Source organism: Nicotiana sylvestris, chromosome 6 (genome assembly GCF_000393655.2).
Source record: "Nicotiana sylvestris chromosome 6, ASM39365v2, whole genome shotgun sequence".
Lineage (NCBI taxonomy): Eukaryota > Viridiplantae > Streptophyta > Magnoliopsida > Solanales > Solanaceae > Nicotiana > Nicotiana sylvestris.
In genome coordinates, this window is record NC_091062.1 from 210572026 (window position 1) to 210594681 (window position 22656).

The 22656-nt window shown below is 39.3% G+C and overlaps 1 protein-coding gene across 1 annotated transcript; it reads right to left on the reverse strand.

The window, feature by feature from the left end:
* Positions 1-297: 297 nt before the first annotated feature.
* LOC138872013 (uncharacterized) lies at positions 298-1056 on the reverse strand. The gene is made up of 2 exons (XM_070149948.1): positions 762-1056; positions 298-605 (listed from the first exon to the last, which is right to left on the reverse strand). Exons 1-2 carry the CDS (start codon positions 1054-1056, stop codon positions 298-300), a joined length of 603 nt encoding a protein of 200 aa, XP_070006049.1.
* Between the last annotated feature and the right edge of the window lie 21600 nt (positions 1057-22656).

Here is a 22656-nt window from a genome sequence, read left to right on the forward strand (position 1 = left end):
CATCCATTCAATTTTTATGTGTACGAAACTTAAATTTATGGCAGATTACATCAAATGAAGATATCCACGGGGCTGCCTACGTATCCCCTTTTAAACGCGAATCAAGTCAAGTGTAGTTCAATTACATCAAATGAAGAAATGTAAACAATCTAAACATAATATCTCTTGATTGAGTCTAAGTTGATAGGCTTTGGCCAAATTTCTCCGTCCATTTCTGCAAGTATAAATGCTCCTCATATTAGTACCCTATAAACCATGTAGGGCCCTTGCTAATTAGGTGAGAATTTTCCTTTGGCCTCATCTTGATGCGAGAAGATCCGCTTCAGCACCAGCTGCTCCGGTGTGAACTATCTGAGTTTGACCCTTTTGAGCTCTCGACATTCTATTCTGATAAAGTGGACCATGGCATACCGCATTCATTCTTTTCTTGTCGATAAGAGCTAATTGTTCGTAGAGAGTTCTTATCCATTCTGCATCACTGAGTTCTGCTTCTTGTATAATTCTAAGAGAAGGAATTTCGACTTCGGCGGGAATGACAGCTTCAGTACCGTAAACCAACATATAGGGAGTTGCTCCGGTTGATGTGCGGACTGTGGTACGATACCCTAATAAGGCAAATGGTAATTTCTCGTGCCATTGCTTGTGGTTGTCTACCATTTTCCTTAGAATTTTCTTGATGTTCTTGTTGGCGGCTTCCACTGCTCCATTCATTTGAGGTCTGTATGCTTTGGAATTCTTATGCTTGATTTTGAAGGTCTCACACATGGCTTTCATTAAGTCGCTGTTGAGATTGGCGGCATTGTCGGTGATGATGGATTCTGGTACCCCAAATCGGCAAACAATACGATCCTTGACAAAATTTGCGACGACTTTCTTGGTTACAACCTTGTAAGATGCAGATTCAACCCATTTTGTGAAGTAGTTTATGACCACTAAAATAAACTTGTGCCCGTTTGAAGCGACGAGATCTATTGGACTGATCACATCCACTCCCCAAGCGGCAAAAGGCCAAGGTGCGCTTGTTGCATTGAGTTCATTTGGTGGTACCCGTATCATATCTGCATGTACTTGACACTGGTGACACTTTTGGACATACCTGATGCAGTCCGTTTCCATAGTCATCCAAAAGTATCCTGCTCTTAATATTTTCTTGGCTAAAATGAAACAGTTCATATGTGGTCCGCAAGTCCCGGCATATATCTCTTCGAGCAATTTGGAAGCTTCCTTGGCGTCAACGCACCGTAATAATCCTAGATCTGGAGTCCTTCTTTACATAATTCCTCAACTTTGGAAGAAATGGTTGGATAATCTTCGGAGTGTGCATTTCTAAGTATGATTTGCATACTTCGGGTATTCTCCTTTTGCCAAGTATTCCTTGATATCATGAAACCACGGGTTTCCATCCGCTTTTTCTTCAACATGAGCGCAATAAACTGGCTAATTATGGATTCTTACTAGAATAGGGTTGATGAAATTCCTGTTCGGATGTTGTATCATGGAAGACAAAGTAGCCAGTGCGTCTGCGAACTCGTTTTGGATTCTCGAAACATGTTTGAATTCTATCTTTGTGAACCTCTTCATCAACTCTTGCACACGATACAAATATGGCAATATTTTGGTATTCTTGGTAGCCCACTCTCCTAGAACCTGATGTACTAGAAGATTTGAATCACCAATTACCAGCAATTCCTAGATAGTCATGTCGATGGCCAAATTTATCCCCATGATACAAGCTTCGTATTCTGCAATATTGTTGGTACACGGAAACCTGAGTTTTGCGAATAACAGATAATGTTGTCCTGTCTCTGACACCAAAACAGCTCTAATACCATACCCACTCCTTTGAAATTTGCAGCCCCATTAAAAAACATTCTCCAACTATCGTAGGTTTCGGTGATATCTTCTCCTACAAATGATACTTCTTCATCAGGAAAATACGTTTTCAGTGGTTCGTATTCTCATCCTACAGGATTTTTTGCAAGATGGTCTATTAATGCCTGTCTCTTGACCGTCTTCTGAGTCACATAGACAATATCAAATTCACTCAACAATATCTTCCATTTTGCTAGTTTCCCTGTAGGCATGGGTTTCTGAAAAATGTATTTTAGAGGATCCATTCTTGATATGAGATATGTAGTGTAGGCACAGCTGTTGTGCCTCAATTTTTGAGCTATCCATGTCAGGGCGCAACAGGTGCATTCCAGTAGGGAATACCGTGCTTCATAGGGTGTGAACTTCATACTCAGATAATATATGGCATGTTCCTTTCTTCCCGTCTCGTTGTGTTGTCCCAAAAGCCCCATCTAGTACAGGCAAATAGAGTAGCAGAGGTCTATCAGGTTCCGGTGGGATCAAGATTGGTGGTGTGGATAGGTACTCCTTGATTTTGTCAAAAGCTTTTTGACATTCTTCAGTCCAACTTGCTGCAACGTCTTTCTTCAACATTTTGAAAATTGGCTCACGGATCACAGTCGATTGTGTTATCAAGCGGCTGATGTAATTGAGACGCCCTAAGAAGCTCATCACGTCTTTCTTGCTCTTCGGATGTGGCAAATCTTGGATAGCTTTGACCTTTGAAGGATCTAATCCAATCCCTCGGTGACTGACGATGAAACCTAGCAATTTCCCAGCAGGGACTCTAAAGGCACACTTTGCAGGATTCAGTTTCAGATTGTACCTTCGAAGCCGATTAAAGAATTTTCCTAAGTCTACTATATGCTCTGTGCTTCTTCTGGATTCGATGATGACATCATCCACGTACAACTCTATTTCTTTGTGAATCATGTCATGGAAAATAGTGGTCATGGCTCTCATATAAGTGGCTCCAGCATTCTTCAGGCCAAACAACATCATTTTATAATAATATACCCCCATAGAGTGATAAAGTCTGTTTTCTCGGTATTTTCTTCATCCATCCAGATATGATGGTATCCCCCGAAGCAGTCCACGAAGGATTGGAGTTCATGCTTAGCACAATTATCGATCAATATGTGTATATTGGGTAACGGGAATTCATCCTTGGGACTTGCTTTGTTTAAATCCCTATAGCCGACACATACTCTGACTTTCCCATCCTTCTTTCAGAACTGGCACGATGTTAGCCAACCAAGTAGGGTATTCGACCACTCTGAGAACCTTAGCTTTGATCTGCTTGGTGACTTCCTCTTTGATTTTCAGACTCATATCAGGCTTGAACTTTATGAGTTTCTTTTCTGCTTTTCAGTCGGACACTTCAGGTCGGTAGGTAATTTATGAGCCACTATAGATGTGTTCAAACCGGTCATATCATCATAAGACTATGCAAAGATATCTTTGTATTCTTTCTGGAAATGGTTGTACTCTTCTTTCTCTGATGGTGACAGGTGAATGCTTATGCGAGTTTTTTTTACTATTTCAGGATCTCCCAAAATTGACTTTCTGAGTTTCGTCCAAATTTGACTAAGGCTTGTTCTCAAAATTTTCCACCTCTATGACAATTTCCTCATGGATTATGTCTTCTTCTTCGATTTCCTCTGAACACTATCCTTATGTTGCGTTATCTCATTACATGTCACAGTCATTGGTTCATCAGGATAAGTAATAATAATATTGTAGAGAGAAAATGTAAAGGATAGTAATAAATACTAAAATAGCAATACATTAGATAAATCTTGAAACATAAAAACAAGTATGACTCAATGACTCAAGCAATTATTTCAAAACAAAATGCATCTAAAACAAAATACTGAAAACGTCTTAGATGCTAAAAATTGCTTTTAAAAAATAGATCATGTTAATTTCCAGGCTACCCAGTAACTCGATGGGCCTGTGATAGTATACCAGTCCAGTTATTGAGAACAACTCCCTTTCCCATGGTCTGAATTGTAATGTCTTCCTCCTCCTTCTCCTCAACTATTACATTGCATTACATGTCTTCATTGTCCACAAATAGATTCCTCAGGCCAGTTAAAGCTTCATCTTCTTCATATCTCCATATCACGTCAGTCTATTGAAATGTTTGGTACAGATGCATTATTAGCTGCTCAATTGGGTAATAAAGACCACGCCATGGTGGCAACCAATTCTGATACTCGTGCCATGTGTATTCATACCCAAGCCCAAAAGTTGTACCATGACGCTTTAGCTGTATTGGTTTGGTGATCCCTTGGAGATCCTTGCCGAGACCCTTTGCCGGGTTCGTACCTTGCCCATAACAGTATGCTTTCAATCTTATTACTCCACAACTTGTCTTTCTCGATGGCATTGATGTGCTCGATGTGATGGTACGTTTCTCCACCCAACTTCCTTCTATTATTGATAACTAGAACAGTTTGATTGGTGTAAATGGGGTTACTCCTATCCCGTGGATGATTACTTCCTGATGGTTCCATTCAAACTTCACATCCTTATGTAGAGTGGAGGCCATGGCCCTAGCAGCATGTATCCAAAATTGTCCCAATAGCAGAATATATGTGGCAGATATGTTCAATACTTGAAATCAACGTCAAACCAAGTCGGACTCATCTGCAAACATAGGTTGATTTCCCCGATCGTGGCCCTTTGGGACCCGTCGAATGCTTTCACGTTCATAGTTCCTGCTCATATCTCATGCAAACCTTTACCCAACCTCTTCAATATAGTCAACGGACAAATATTGAGACTCGAACCCCCATCTATTAGGACTCTGGATATGAATTTATCCTTAAATTGTGCCGTGATATGCAGTGTCGTGTTGTGACTCAGCCCTTCTGGTGGTAGCTCGTCTTCGTGAAAAGTGATATTGCGACTTTCCAACACTTGTCCTACCATGTTGGCCATTTCTCTGCTAGTGATGTTGTTGGGTACGTAAGCTTCGTTTAACACTTTCATAAATGTATTCCTATGCGCCTCATAATTCTGTAATAGTGATAGAATGGATATCTAAGCAGGGGTTTTTGTTCAGATGATCAACCACCGAATATTCTCTTGCTTGCACCTTTCTCCAAAGATCATCCGGACTTGTTTTAGTGATAGGATGTTTGGGAGTGGCTTCTTTACTTGTTCCTCCCAAATGCTCAGGTGTGTAAACACTACCGGTCCTGGTCATGCCTTGTGCGGCAACTGTTTCTTCCATTTTCCCTTTTCTTTTCCTTCTCGCCTCTGCGGCATAGTCCCATATTATGGCATTGGAATTAAAGGACGGTGTGGGTGCTACCGTCACGGTGAAGGGCGTGGTCATTTCTACCTTAAACGGAGTTGGTGTGGTTGAGGGGCGTTATTGTTTTTACCTCAAACGGAGTTGGCGTGGCTATTTCAACCTCAATTGGCGACTGAATCTGCACTATAATAGGTGTAAGAGTTACTAGAGGTATTTTGGGTTCATCCCCTTTACGAATGAGTCCAATTGATCCTTCCGGATCCCGTTCTTCATCAGTTTTGATCACATTTGCCCCTTCGCCTCTGTAATCCGGGAGGGGGTTATTGCAGACATTTGGTGCAGCCTCTTTTGCTTGTATAACCTTGGTGTCAATCAGCGCTTGGATCTTATCCTTCAAAGTGCTACATTCATCAATAGTATGTCCCTTCATGCCCGAGTGATAGGCACATGTCTTGTTCGGATGAACCCATTGAGAAGAGTTTTGCATAGCAACAACGGGAATGGGGGTGACATAACTGGCAGCCTTCAGTCTTTCATAAAACTGATCGATGGGTTCAACAATAGGAGTGTATTGTCTTGGTGGTCTATGGTCAAAATTTTGTTTGGGTTTTTGTTAATTTTAGCGAGTTGGTGGTAGTGAGTGGTAATATGCTAGTTGGGTGTTATAAGTATGGTAGGTGGCGGTGGTTTATTGGTATTTGGGAGGTAAAGGCTGATATGTGAGTGGTGGGGTTTGGTATGCAAGAGGCTAACATTACTGCACCAACTTCTTTCTTTTTAGATATACCTCCTAACAACAAGGCTTTGTTTGTAGCTTGGAGTGCCTCAAATTTGTCACCATCCCGCTTTTAATTCCTTTCTCTATTCTTTCTCCTAGTTTGATGATATCAGAGAACTTATCGTTTTCAATAACCATCAACCTTTCATGGTACTGTGGATCTTGAGCTCTGACGAAGAACTTATTCATCTATTCTTCTTCCAGTGTTGGCCTTATTTTCGCAGCTTTTGATCTCCATCGAGTAGCATACTCACGGAAAGTTTCTATTGGTTTCCTCTTAAGGTTCTGAATGTAAAAGACGTTGGGCACATTTTCTATATTAAACCTGAACTGATCCATGAAATCTGACGTCATGCTCACCTAGTTAACCCATTTCTTTGGGCTTTGATCGATGTACCAGGACAGGGCGTCTTCAGTGAGGCTCCTTATGAACAACTTCATGCAGATTCTTTCATCTTTACCAACCCCTACGAGCTTGTCACAGTATGTTCTCAAATGTACCTTCGGATCACCTGTCCCGTTGGACATCTCGAACTTAGGAGGTTTGTAACCCTCTAGTAGTTCTATGTCCGGCTGAATACACAAATCTTCATAATTTAGACCTTTGATGCCTTTACTGCCTTCAACACCCGGGACTCGACTAGTAAGCTTCTTGAGTTCCTCTGCCATGTTCTTGATGAGTAGGTCCTTCTCGGCAGATTCCGGTATGTATAAGGTCTGTTCTAGAGTGTGGGGTAAGGTTTCTACATATATGGGGTTGCTTTGATGGACTCCGGGAATTTGGGCATAGTGGTGGTCGTTGGTTGAGTTTTAAGGATCGGGAGTAGGTTGTGGTGCATTTTGAGGAGTGTGGTAGGTGGTGATTTATGGATACTAGGTTGGATAATGATGATGATGTTGTGGAGGGGTCGGTACTGGTAGAGGATTGAGATTTTGAGGAGGTGTGGCATATTGGTGAGGTGCGGGAGGATTTTGTTGGTTTTGTGTGTTCTAGGGAGGTGCTGGGTTTATGATATTTTGTTGGTTGACATCGGGGACGTTCAGGATAAGGGAAAGGTTTGCCAAGTTCCGGACCTACTCAAGTTCCCCTTGTAACTCCAATATCTTCTATTCTAACCGTAAAACCAAGTCATTATGTGCCGGAGTACTCTGACCATCTAAAGTCTCGACGTTCTCTTCATGCGTAGCGTTGTCTTTCCTGATATTGCTTGTATCATCCATTTTGGCTTTCCTTTGCTTTTAGGATCACCTAGAGGAGGAGGAGGTGGAGGACCTCTGGATCTGGTATGATATGCTGATGATGCTAGTATGCACAAACCAACCTTGGGGAATGCAAATAAACAAACAAAGAAAAGAAGAACAACAAAAGGTAAATAAGTCAGTGAGGAGTATTAAAAGGATGTTTGGGGTAATTAAACACATATTGCGGAATTATAAATTCGCATCCTAATTTGGGGACCTCATTGTGTCCGAGGTAGACCTAACCGACATATAAATTTGGAGAAAACCGATGCCAATAACTGTGTCATTTCATTAATATGATAAATGAACCAAATTTCTGCTAAAATGACAATAATCATAAAGAGTTACTAATGGCATTTGCCTTATTACAACCAAAGCCTAAAACGAGTTTAGAAAACAAGTAAAATATAATTCCTAATTTATTTGGTCTCATATGGATCTTCTCCATGATTGGCCTTCTTTGCCCCATCGAGCAGATTCCCCAGGTCGCACATGTCCAACAGAAGATATGCCCTTGCTAAGAGCCCTCATTCATTGCCATCCATGTTTTGACAGCCTGCAACCTATTTATCATCTTCCCTTCAAGCTTTATCAACCCTTGCACTAAATATTCCAACCTTTCTGTTGACTTAGTATCGATTTCTCTCCGCTCGTTCATTGCTTCCATCTCCATTTTATGTTGTTCTAAATGCCTGGCTTCAGACTCGAAGACCCTTTTACGTAACATCCTATATTTGACTTGTGCTTCAACAGCGTCGTCTATAGCACTATTCTTTATATTAATCCCTGACTTGACATCCCCCGCTATATCATCTACCAACCATGCTGGATAGAAGCGCACATGGCCGGTATGTACCGATCTGGCTCGATGGTATCTTTATCCACAATGACCTTTTGATGCCACATGTGTTGTGCCTCAAACTTATATAGAATGGCATTCCTCTGGAAGTCTGCCTTGTACTGAACTATTTTAGAAACTCGTGGTATAACCTGCTTTCTCCCAACTTGTCTCATAACTCTGGTAGGAGTATAAGGATAAATCCCCTTAATCTGATTAACATTAGATGAGGAGTATCTCTTGATCTGATGATGAATTCACTGCTAGGGAACTACTCGAACATCCAATGTACTTTGTCATCAGTCAGATTGCTGAAGAAGTGTGCCCATCTCACAACGCTTTCCGGTTGCACGAACCTATTTGGATAAAAGTCATTTTCTTCGGATGGTGATAGGCTATGTGGTCATTCCATGGTCGTCGCAGAAATTCTTGACAGTATTCTCCCCTCTGAAGGTGTTCCAACAACCATACTTGCATCAACAAATTACAACCCTCGAAATGTCTATACCCCTTCTTGCAACGGTCTAAAGCCCGATACATATCAGCCAGAATCATAGGGACAATAGTGTAAGTCTGCCCCTCAATCCCCTCCATTAAAGCCTTAGTGACCATAGCTAGGCGAGTCTGGATCTTTTCTCCTTGTATTGGAAATAACAGCATCCCCAAAAAATAGACAATGAACATAAAAACTCGGCAGTGAGTCCAACCCAAAGAAGAGATGGCAAACTCATCATGGTAAAGGCTGTATGACTTGTTGTGCCCATAACGCTCATAGAGAAAATTGAACAGTATGTAAGACTTCTTTAGACAGACTAAATCATTATTTTTCCTTAAACCCATCATTTTTAAGAAACCTCGAGGAGTGCGGTTCTCTGGTACCAACAAACCAGGACTATCCTACGGGAGCCCAACGAAACCTCCTATTTCTTTTAGAAGGGGAGTCATTTCTATGTCACCAAAAAGGAAAATGGCTCTCTTCTCATCCTAGAACATGGTAGCGGCCTCAATTAGTGCATTGTTCGGCTGGATATCTAACATAAAGGACAAATTCCCGAGGACTCTTTTCACATGTTTTTGTCACTTTGTGCGATATTTTCCCACCAATCCAGTAGCAAAGGTGGGATATTTCGAACCATCTCGAACCTGGGGACTTTGTGCCTCATTTTTGCAAAACAAATAGAGTTAGCCTTTTCCTCCTCCATATTTGGTTATTTACACGTTAATGATCAACATATTGACATGTTTTCTCCAAATAATGCACAGATCGTGATTGTGCCCATTGAGACTATGGAAATCTCGGTAGACTTTGGACAAGGCATTGTCTTAGCGAGTTATTACGCGGACAATGTTCTAACTCATACTAGGTTTGGACATAATGCATGTATAGTTGATATTAGAGTGGGGTTTCTAGAAGAGTCTAGATCGGTACCCTCAAGCGGACAACTTGAGAGGGAAAGACACGGAACCGTTGACTGCATTGTTGATCGATTAGTTTTACCGCAAATAAGCCTTTCCAAATTTACAGGGTGATTTAGGAAGAGCACAGACACTCATCAAGTGCCGCTATGGTATTAATTACGCACGAGTGTCATATGATTTGGAGCATGCTTTATGCAAATATAAAACAACATGTTGTCAAATATTTTTGCAAGTTGAAAGTAGTAAATGTAGTATTGAATGAAACGTAAATACAAAGAAAGAAAAACAAGGAAGAAGTTAGTTCACGCAATATGGAAATTGTAATAAAGTATATAAGGGAGTGAGGGTGGGGAGAGACATGATGTATCAATTCTTAAAAATGTCTAAAGGAAAGTGCATGTTATGACCAAATTAAACAGAAATTTGCATATGAGTTCAAATAAAGAAAAAACGGGGAAAAGGGTGTACATGTGGAAACTAAGAAGGAAACGGGAGTGAGATACTCATGTAACAACAAAAATAATGAAAACACATTTATCAGATAAGACTAATTCATATAGACCAAGTTCACTTATGGTAAGAGCCTAAAAATCCCCAGTAGAGTCAACATGCTGTCGCGTCCCTTTTTCTCGTGAAATCGGATTTCGACACGTGACAACTCTTTTAAGGAAGGGTGTTAAAAGAGAGAGTCACCACCTAATGGGTTTGGGTTGCGTTAGGGCACTTATTTTGCAGATAACTCTATTTGACTAGTTTGCATCACCAAAAATCGGGTAAGGGCTCGAAATTACCTTGAAGAGAAGGTGTTAGGCACTCTTTGAGGTCCACAACTGTGCGTCCCGATCGAACTCAATTATATGAATTAGTTTAGGTGATCAAGTACAGGAAAACAAGGAATACGGGAAGTTCATTATTAAATAATTGATTTAAAGACAAGATGAGGGGTCCTAAATTTTTAGCCTAAAGGATCACCTCGTGCAACATAAATAATACTCCGTAACTCCCTCAAGATGGGGTGTTACTTATATTATTTAGCGGGCATAAACTATGATCTCCTGTTATCCGATTACTATCTTTCAGTTGTTACTTAAAGCGTACTAGTTGATTCCAAACTGTACCCTATGCGTGCACTACCCGTCCCATGTCTATGGTCTAGGAGGCTTTGGACCTCTATTTAGGTGGTTCTAGACTCCAACTTAGGCTGCTCAAAATGATAAAACTAATCGTCATGCAAAACAGGTTGGACTTCATATAAAAACAGTTAAGGACTCAAGTTAGCCTCCACACTTTGAGAACAAATGCACGCAAACAAATTAAGCATTTGACAGTTGCATATTTTAAACTATTATTGAATCATACAGGCATGATTTCTACGTGATTCTTGATTTTAATACATGCAGCAGTTTCAAATGTAAAATGTAATTTTATAGACGTGATTTCTAAACAGGTGCACAGTTTAGGGAATCTGATATCGCATATTCACTATTGAGACCCCATGTTATAAGTTATTGATCCTATAGACATGATTGCTAAATGATTCTAGATTCCGAACGTAACGTTGTAATTTCGGCGTTTTAGGTATCTAGTCATTGTAATTATACAATTGTTTGAAGACCTAATGTTAACAACATTAATAGAACGCCCTATGGGCAGGATTTCTAGCAATTGACAATTATACTTGATTTTTTAATATTTTATCCTTATAGGCATGCTTTCTAGGCAGGTGACAGTATAATGAGAATAATAGAAATGGCATTTGATTATACTCCTATAGACATGATATTTATGTGAACATTGCAAAGAACAGGTATTTGTGAACCAACGTAATCCTACAGGCATGGTGTCTATGTGACATGGTACAATTAAAGGATTGATCGTTTATTTTCCTATAGGCATGATTTCTAACAAGCAGGTGGAGGCAGAATATATTAAACAAATTAAACACTTATAGGCAGGATTTCTACTTGTTTCATGCAATATTAAATAAGCCCAGTTTCCAATTTTACTAATACCCCAATTCTTATTACCTCATTATTACAGGCCCAATAAATGAAATAAATTACAAAGTTACAACATAACTATCACTACTAAAAAATCAAGTTTTAGTGACGAACAAATTCTGTAGCTAAAAAGAAAAATCTGTCACTAATCTCATTTAGCGATGGATTAGCAACGGATTATCAAGAAATTCTACTAGCTACGAGCGTTTTAGCGACAACATTTGTAGCTAATTCCAGTTTTTTGTAGTGTATAGTGGGCCTAAGACAGACCTAAAGCACACTCGGCCAGGCCAGGCCTTCACATAGTTCACAAGAGCCAGAAGATAGTTTTCATAGCCAAAACCCAGTAGCCATCAAAGATACAGTCATGTACACAAGCCCATTGGCTTATCCAGTAAGTGAAATGGGACAGAACTGAGCAATTGGGACAAACATGGCAAAGAGCCTTGGACCCTCGTGCGTCAGAATTCCCAGGGGCTTCAAAAACATAGGGCAATGCTCATACTAGAGAGGTTAACATAGGAGATTCAGGGATAGACTGGGGACCAAGTCCTACTGTGTCAGAGTTCACAAGAGTGTCAATTGGACCCCGAGCAGTGCTCACACTAGGGAGGTCAGATGATAGAACCTAAGTAGCCTTGGCTTTCAGCCGGCTAAGAAATAAGAACTCAAAGAGACCAAGTAGTAAAGGAATAGAATGAGGTTAAGGGACAACAATGAAGGACATAATCAAATTGAGCACTTAAAAAAATAGGTAACAGAATATGCTTGGGTTTAAGAATAGGATTAATAAGTTCAACACATAATGCATATATTAACAAGACAAGTTGCAAGACAGACTTATAGTAAGAAGAAAAAGAGAGTTCAGATTATGCTAAGTGTAGAAGGCTAGTGTCACAAGAAGGAATCATATCAATTGGCAACAGAACCTAATAGGTTGAAAACTAATTAAGGCAATTACTGGGAAATCAAAACAGGTTACATCACAGCCAATTCAGAAACAGACTTGTTACATACTTGATGAATACATTCATACTTAGTTAACTAATCCATAGAAAGGGGATATGAGAGCATGTTCAAGTAGCAATTTTAAACAGTAAAGGGGTGGATATCAATAACATATAGGCTAGGCAGAATTAAAAGAAATTGATCAACTCAGGTCTAACCATGTCTCAGACTACAAACGTAATGATATTTAGATTAGCAAAGCCTAAATTGAAATAACACATTGAACAAAACTCTTCAGAAGTGAAAATACATGTTAATAACATGTAAATCATAATGAAATGACAAAGGTTTGGTAACTTACTAGTTAAATGAAACATGAAAGAAAAGAAGCCCACCGTGTTACAAAAATACCCAAAAGAGCAAGAACCCGAAATTTCTGACCTAGGCTTTCAGCCGGCCAGGAACCAAAGAGCAAAGAGCACACAACTTTAATTTTTAGTAATTTTTTCTCAATGATTCGAGAACTGTTTCAAAGGGCGGCGGGTAGGGGTTTATATTGTATAGAAATCGAATACATAAACATGGAAAATCATCAGTCAAACACTAGAAATGAAAGCAATCGAAATCAGTAAAGAAAAGAGAAAATTTCAAAACCCTAATTTTAGGTAAAGTACACAAATCGACAAAAATCTAAAATAAGTAAAGGGTAAAAATCAAATGTTGTGTAGAATAAGATGAACATAGATAGAAAACCATTTAAATCAGAGAATCAAACTAGATTTGGTTTAATTTAAAAGAATCTGAAACCCTAATTTTAGGGTAAGTAAAAAATCGGCAAATAAGAACAAATTTACACATATTAGGATGTATATATACGAGATAACACTTGAAATTAAAGAATCGAACCATATTTGGTTAGATCTAAAAGAGATCTGAACCCCTAATTCTTAGGGTAAGTAAGGATCACAAAGATATACAAAGATTCATACCATAAAAGAACAAGAACGAACATAGACGGAAAAGGTCAAGGAATTGAACCAGCTTTGGTTCGAAGTTGATGAGATGCACTTGCCATGTTTAGGAAAGTGGTATATAGAAGGTTCCACTACCAGGGGAAAGTCGAATATAGCAAGAAACAACTATGTAATCCCATGTCCAGTGGGATTAGGAGAGAAAAATTGGGGGGAGACGGCTAGGGTTTGGGCAGAGAGATGAGAGAATCCAAAGGCAGCGGATGGTGAAGAATAGTTTAGGGTTAGGGGGTTTGGTTAATTAAAAGGGTATGAGTAATATGGGTCGTTGATCTCAGAGATTAACGGTCACGATTAGTTAGGGGTTTTGGGTCGGATTAGTTTAATTGGTTAAGCTGGGGGTTATTTGGTTTGTGCTCAGGAGTTATTGGGCTGGGGCTGGGTAGTTTAGGTCCGAAATTAAGGTGAATTTGGGGCCAGATATTAAATACCCAATATTTAATAAATAAATAATTTATAAAAATAATTAATAAATATAAAAAATATTATTTGTGCACTAAAATGATTAAAAATAATTACTTAATATTATAAAAATATAAAAAGTCATTTTTTGCATAAATAATGTAATTATACATTAATATGGGTTATTATTGCAAAAATGTGCAATTAGCTCTAAAAATGCAAATGTAATTATAAAAATGCACTAAAAACATTTAAACATTATGGTGGTATAAATGATAAGTTTAGATGATTAAATAATCATAAAATAATTTTGAGGATAATTATTAGATATTTATATATAATAAAATGTATGAATAAATTGGTTTAAAGTCTTTAAAAATTATAAAAAATATTTGTGCATGCTTATAAATCAAATGATGATGCATATTCACTATTTTGAAAGTATATGTATATATTATTTAAAATATGAGGAAAAAATTGGGTATCAACAAAATCGACGATAATAACCCGCCAAACAAAGAAAACTCCGGATCTCCGTAGCTGAGGACGGTCTTAGCCAACTCTGCACTGCTTAAACCTTCTTCAAATCTACCTTGATCCCCTCACTCGACACTACATGACCCAAAAATATTTATCTAGAACTCGCACTTTGAAAATTATGCATATAACTTCTTTTCTCTCAAGGTCTAAAGCACAATTCTCAGGTGCTACTTATGATCCTTCTGAATCCGGGAGTACACCAAGATGTCTTCAATAAACACAATGACAAATGAGTTAAGATAGGGCTGAATACACTGTGCATTAAGTGCATGAAAGCTGTCGGGGCATTGGTTAGCCCAAATGACATTACAAGGAACTCGTAGTTACCATACTGAGTCCTGAAGCCAGCCTTTGGGATATCTAGCTCCCGAATCTTCAACTTATGATAGCTTGAATGCAAGTCAATCTTGGCGAATACCCTGACACCATGTAGTTGATCAAATAGGTCATCAATATGTGGAAATGGATATTTATTCTTTGCTGTAACTTTGTTCAACTGGCGATAATCAATACACATGCGCATAGAATCATCCTTCGTCTTCACAAAAAAGACTGGAGCACCCCAAGACGACACACTGGGCCAAATGAAGCCCTTATTAAGCAACTCCTGTAACTGCTCCTTTAACTCCTTTAGCTCAGGTGGGGCCATACAATATGGAGGAATAGAGATGGGTTGAGTGCCCAGTAACAAATCAATACCAGTGTCGATATCTCTGTCGGGCGGCATACCCGGAAGATACACTGGAAATACATCTAGATAATCCCTCACTACCGGACTTGACTCCATAGTAGGAGTATCCACATTGACATCTCTCACATAAGCTAGATACAGATGACATCCCTTCTCAACCATCCGCTGAGCCTTTAAGTTGAAATAACTCTGCTAGGGTATAATCACCTCTCCACTCTAACCATGGTAATTCTGGCATAGCCAGTGTCACGGTCTTGACTTTACAATCAAGAATAGCATAATGGGGTGACAACCAATCCATGTCCAAAATAATATTAAATTCTACCATACTAAGCAATAATAGATTGGCTCTGGTCTCAAAACCACTAAGAATAATCAAACACGACCGATACACATAGTCAACAATAATAGAATCTCCCACATGTATAGACAAAAAGACAGGAGAACTCAAACAATCAGATACACACAAATACAGAGCAAAATAAGATGACACATAGGAATAAGTGGAGCCTAAATCAAATAAGACTGATGCATCTCTATGACAGACCGGAACAATACTTGTAATGACAGAGTCGGATGCAACTTCCTCCGTCCAAGTAGGAAGAGCATAATATCTGGCCTGGCTTCTGCCTCTAGAGTGACCTTTACCTGCCCGACCTCCACCTCCAGCTAGCTGAGTAGGTAGAATGGTAGCTAGTGCTGTAACCGTAGCCTGAGGACCGGTGGAGCACACAAAACCTAAGTAGTTTGTGGAGATGCACCCCTCCTAAGTCTAGGACAATACCTCATCATATGCCGAGTGTCATCACACTCAAAACAAGCTCTCGTAGGATGTGGCTATTGTGGCTGGCTTGGGCCAGGTCGACCGGACTGACTGCTGAAAGCACCCCGTGCAGAAGGTGCACTAGATAATGGCAGTGCATAATAGGGAACCTGAGTCCTAGGAGTGGCAAGAATACCACTGGTGGCTGGAAGTACTGAATGAATAGGGCGACTCACATTGCCCCTACATTGACGAGCTTCAGCTGGGGCACGAGTACCGCTATAAGTGCCAGACTCTCGAGACCTCTTGGCCTTTCTCTCATCTCTCTCCCGAGTCAGCATATATTCCAATCTCATAGCAATTCCCACTACCTGCTGGAATGGGATGTCCATCTCCAACTCTCGGTCCATGCTAAATCTAATGCTGGGGTTGAGCCCCTCGATAAATTGACGTACCCACTTTCTAATAGTAGCAACCAATGTCGGTTCATATCTAGCCAAATCACTGAATCTGGCTGCATACTCCGACACGGTCATAGAACTCTAGCGCAATTGCTCAAACTCTATGCGCCATGTATCTCTAAGACTCTGGGGAACATACTCCCTCAAGAACATATCCAAAAACTGAGTCCAAGTGAGTGAAGCTGCCTTGGCCGGACTACCCAACTCATATGCACGCCACCACTGATAAGCAGCTTCTTTAAGCTGAAACGTATGAAAAAAACCCTACTAGACTTCGATATACCCATAGTACGGAGGATACGGTGGCACTCCTCAAAAAAACCTTGGGCATTCTTCGATGCCAAGACACTAAAAGTAGGAGGGTGGTACTTCTTGTACCTCTCGAGCCTGCAATGCTCCTCCTCAGAAACTACTGCCCTAAACTCGGACTGGACTAGGGCTACCAGCTACACTAGTGTGACCTCTAGAACCTGGTCAACCTGGACCCGCTGCTCTAGGGTACGGGCAGTAGGAGTCTATGCTCCTCCCCCGACCTTAGATGTGGCAGGAGCAAGTGGGATTAGCCTTGCATGAGCTAAAGTACCGAACATGCTCAGAAACTAGGCGAGGGTTTACTGAAGCGTTGGTGCAGTAATAGACGCCTTAGGTTCTTGCGCCCCAACTGGAGCTACTAGTAGTTCCTCTATAGCAACTCATGCGGGTACTTTGGCTGCACCCGTGGACGTCCTCGGCCTCAACCTCGACCTCAGCCTCTCACGGGTCTAGTAGGGGGCGCGAGTTTCTGGTCATCTGATCCGGATACGTGTCTTTACCATCTTGAGATAATAGAAAGATAGAAGTTCAGAATCCCGAAGTCAGCAATTTTGCACGACAGGGAAGTCTAGCTCCCGACGTATGCAGCAACATCTGCATGCAATGTACAAAAGTGCAGTATGAGTACAACTGACCACATGTACTTAATAAGTAACAAACCTAACCTTAGGTTGAAAGTAGTGACGAGTTGGGACAAGGGTCAGAGTTCATAAGAATATGATAAAATGGTACATCAAAATAACACAAAGATAAGATGCTCAACTCGTTCAAAATTATAGAAAATAGGCATGGTTTTCAAGTATAACAGTAAATTCCCAATTTTCACCGAAAACACCAAAAAAACACGAGTAAGTTTGAAAACTGTGATTTTTCCCAAAAAAACATTCAACAATAATAGAACGACTTACCATGAATTTACAGAAGAAAAAATGGATTAAAGAGAGCAGTAAACTTACCTTATTTGTTGGATAAATCAGCTCTTATCTTCGTTCTTCAAACTCTAGGTTTTACCTCCAATTAGAACTTGAAAGGGGGAGAAAATCAATTAGGGTTTGTGGGTAATTTTTGGGAGGAGGTTTGCAGGGGTTTAGGTCTGGTTATTTGTGATATATAATAAGGTTTATATTGCAGGAGATAAGCCCTTAAATGGGCTTTTTGGATGACCTGAAATAGCCCCTTTTGGGCTCTCATTTAACCAAGTAGGTGACACACCTACTTGTCACCTAGTAGCTTGTGCAGTCTTGCAAAAATGTATATATCTTTACATTCTGATGTCGAATTAATAAACAATTTAATGGGTTGGAAAATAGACTCATAGAGCTTCAGTTTGCTGTGTGGAAAATCCCTTAACTCTTAGTATATTGGGAGAAAACTGCAGTTATATTTGACCCAAATTTCCAGTAAAACTTATGAATGCAACTTGTGATGACTTTCGTCGACTTTTGTTCCACAACTCGCTTGACTTCATAACATAACACACGAATATCATATGACTAACATAACTTATAGAATAACCTCCTTATCATGTTAAGAACCTTAGTATCACCCCAAAAGTACATGTTATAACATTCCAAACTTGTCGACTTTCGACGAAACATTATTTTCTTCAATTCCTTAGCTTCTAAACCTTCCAACTCTCTTTGTACTTGTTGTCCATGATCTTCAATATATGTAACATCCGAGGTACCATGATAAATTATTTTATGTGCTTTCAAAGATGATCTCATTTGTGAGCTTAAATCAATTGACTTACGACGTACTCTCACGTACGAAAACATGGGGTGTAATATCATTTCCCCTTTTGGAACATTCATCCTCAAATATTGACTGATACGCTTATCAATTTCATAACTTATAGATATTATGAATTTCTTAATATTGTCCTTGCCCTCTAGGATACTGCTCGATGAACCAATCCAAAGGCCAGGGCATTCCCTCCTTTAGGCCTTTTTTCCACACCACGACCTGTGGTCGGAAATCTTCCGATCTTGTAATTATTGCTACCTTCTGTCATGCAGCCTGTACGACTATGTCCTTGTACGGGCGCCTATGAAACTTTTCTCTCATATTTCCACCAGCTTTTAGCTAATCTCTAGGCCCACTTTGTGAATATATACAGAACTATGATATGATGTCCTTCTAGGCATCTATAGGTGTACTGAAGTCCTTCACGTGGTACTTTGTTGAACTTCCGACTATTGCTATCTTTTGTTTCATAACCTTGGTTATATATCCTTATGGATTTACTGCATCTAGGTAGGTCATACTATACCATAATACTTACTTCGATTTGTTATTACCGAGGTTTTCTACCCAACTCTAGGTTACTCTATCGTAGCTTATCCTATATGTATAAATCTAAGTCCTTTAATACTTCCTTATTATTGTTCATCTTAGGAATAACAACCTAATCTCCTCTCATATTTTTTAACTTTTATCCATCCATTGTTGATTCAGCTTAATGTTGATCTTAATCTACCACTCATAACTTGAAACCTCTTACGTAATACATTATCACTAGGGCTCACATCTCATCGGGGAACATCTTAAGTGATTTGCTTGATCTACTTAGGGACGATACAAACTTTAGTAACCATATTTCATAATATCCCAACATGATTTATCTTATGGGGGTATTCTAATCTTGTACAATTCATGAAATCCATTCTCTTTAAATCATTACTCAATCAAAGACCTAAACGTTATTCACGTTATCACAATTTTACGCTCATTCTACTACCAGGGCAACATTCCACCTTTTCTAAATGCCCCTAGTCTTAAACTCCTTTGAGTTCATTCAGGCTATACTGAGCGTTTTATAACTTACAAAAACTATTAGCTCTCTTGTTATGATGGGTTTAACCACGAGGACTTACCTATTCTTATCACCTTCTTACTCACCTTTTCTTATCCTTACTCTTGTCTACCTAAAACCTTTTCACTCTACCATACTTTAGTTTGCGACCTATACATATCTATTTATACTACTAGTACCCTCTCTTTAACTTGCTAGCACCATAGATTTCCTTAAGTTATTCTAGAACTTCAAATGAGACATCACGTTGTCTCTAACTCTTCTTTACTCTCTTAACTAGACCTCTTGGTACCTGAAAACCATAGGCTGGAAGATATTCCACTGACGACACCACTATCGTTTCTGGATACTGAATCACGGCGCTTCTAGCCCTCTATCTAAAATCTGGACTATTCATATTCTTTTGCACTTATGTATCTCATACCTTCTTTACCTTTACATTTCTTATCTTTAAATATTGCATCGTACCTTCTGTCACTTTCATAACCTCCCTTCCACATATGTGGAATTCACATTCACACCTTAAAGATCTACTATAACACTTGCACCTCTTATGCATACACAATTCGGCGGGAGCTTCATACTAACTTCTTATGAGGCCGGTACTCTTCTAACTGGATTTATCATATAGTCGTTATAGAATATGGTTGTTGTACTATTTCTCTTGTACCTCTGATATTAAGAGTGATTCTGCAATGTTTTGAATCACGATTTCTGTAGTTATCTAGATCTAATAGTCAGACTCCTAATTTACTTAGTTGATGTAACTCTTTAGTTTCCTCCTCTCTTTCAGCCTTTATGTAGGCTTAAGCTATCTTCCGATATGCGGCTCAGGGTATTAGTTATTACTTTAGCCCCTCGTGAACACTATAGAATATCCATGATATAACCTTTTAGCAATTCAAGCTTTTATCTGTGACGTGGACTTAATTCTTTTGTTACCTTATACTGGAGTCTCCTATAGCTGTATCATTGTCAACATATATGCTGCATGGATAAAACTCCGAAATCTTAAGTGCGTTCATAATGTAACTAACTCTGGTCCATTGATCGAATAATTCCTTTCATTCCTTCTCAACTTTCTTTTAAAGTAAGCAATTGCTTTTCATGGTCGTTCTGCCACTTGTTACATGAGTGATTGGCTTATATTAGTGCCCACATATATTTGAATTTTGTGCAACTCATATGATCTCGAATATTACTTTGGATTTTACTTCACGTTCCTTAATAGGTACCACTTTCTTATAGAGTGCATACGATGTTGTAGTGAGACTATTGTTAGTATTTATTTAGGTCACTATGCTTAGCTTGAAGCCTTCTTCCTTATTTTCTCAGATAGTCTTTCATTGCAGTACTTAGAAGACCCCCTGACTCTTGTAAAGCTGCGAGTTTATTACATAGTATACCCAACAGAATTTTTGATGTTCTTACTCGTCTATAATTATCCTTAGTCACTTGACCTCCATGCCCTTGTACTCGTCGGGTTGCTTCTAAACCCAAATTTTGATAGTCTCCCCAACAACACTCTTTTTTTTCTTTGCGTAACACTTATGCGGTACCTTTAACTACCCCAACTTCTATCTGAATATTTATCATGGATCACGATTTCATCATATCTGCGAGACTAAATTCCCTATATTTACTATATTTTATCTTGCACGATTTGTTGATTTATCTGTATCCTCTTGTCTAGTCATAACTAGACTCTTCCTGAATCAACTACTAACTATTCGTTGGTCCATTCTCATATCTATATTCCGCGTAATCTCTCTTGAGTTATGTCCTTTGCCTTAACTTACCTCTTGTACTGGCTCCACATGTATCAAGCGCCCATTCACACTTATTTATCAATAACATCCTGGCCGGGAACCCTCACTGCCTCTACCCGGCATCGTGCTTGCATAGTGTCCTCGAGTCATAGTATATATGTATGATCTGAATAAATTTAATCTCACTCCTTTCGCCTTTTTACCACATTCTTCCTTTACTATTCCGTAGTTACCTGAACCACTTAACTCCGACTTAATACCATATCACTCCATCTTCCCCCTTTTAGGGGAGTATTAACATTTAATGCTATGAAGATTCACCAACAAATATTTTACCTCTTCATCTTTGGCGTCTTTTCACGTCTTCACTGACATTTACTCGCCTTGCGGTAACCCTTCTCTACTAGGGATAACTAAATTTCTTACGTACGAGGGTGACACCTAGTATAGCTGGCACACTTAGTTCCTTAAGCTTAACTCTTCTCACAGTTCTTTCTTTAGGGAAGCATCTTCCTGAATGACCTTTAAAGGTTTTTCTTCTTTTGTCCATTCTATTTTTTCCGGAACACAATCTCTGAAATTCTCATGATGCTGACTATTATCCAATCCTTCGGTCCCTAAATCATGATCGATTTATCTTGTTTACTAGCCTATGCCGATTTCTATCACTCTGGGAGTCTAACTTAGCTTTCTAGTAATCATGTTGGAGTCACCAACTCATTTCTCGAAATAAGGATATGACTTTATGGCATATACTCTTTTATAGTCTCAAAACCCGTTATCTCTTGTCTTTTCTTTCACTTGACCATAGACTCTGTCATCCTATTGTGTTTTGATTTACCGTTAACACCTATTTATCATACCTTACTCATAACGCTTTATTTACTCTCTTCTTTTTCTCCTACTAATACTTCTGTCTATCGCATTATTCTGAAAACTTCAACAAAACATTGTTTCACCTTTGGCTCCCCTAGCTCAATCCACCATTTCGGGTTACTCTAACCCAAGTTGGATCCTGATATCCCATTCTTCTCTTAAACTACATATGCTAGCTCCCGTATGGCATAATTGAGATGGGTGTGGCCAATTGTACATACCTTTATTTCTGTTGAAGGTAACATAGTATCCTTTTATTTCTCTACCTAACGTGGAAATTCGGATAATCTTCATTAACTAGGTACCTCGTATCCTTCTTCACCTTCCTTCTGTTATCTGTTGAAACTTATACTTTTACCTTATAATACTCCCATGGCCTTCTATTCGCGGGGTATATTAGATATTCCCGTCTTAGGATCTTAAGTAGGAAATCCACACATCTAGTATGCACAATCTGGTAGGGCTTCAAACTGGGCCACATTGTCAAGAATTCTCTCTACTAGTGCCCTTACCTGCTGCTGCAGTAGTCCTCTGGCTAGCTATAATTTATCTAATTGCAAGTATCTCTATATCATGAGCAAACAAAAGTCCTGGCTCAAACTCTTATGACTCAACTCTATAGCACGATTTAGATTTGAAAGAAGGGTAACATACT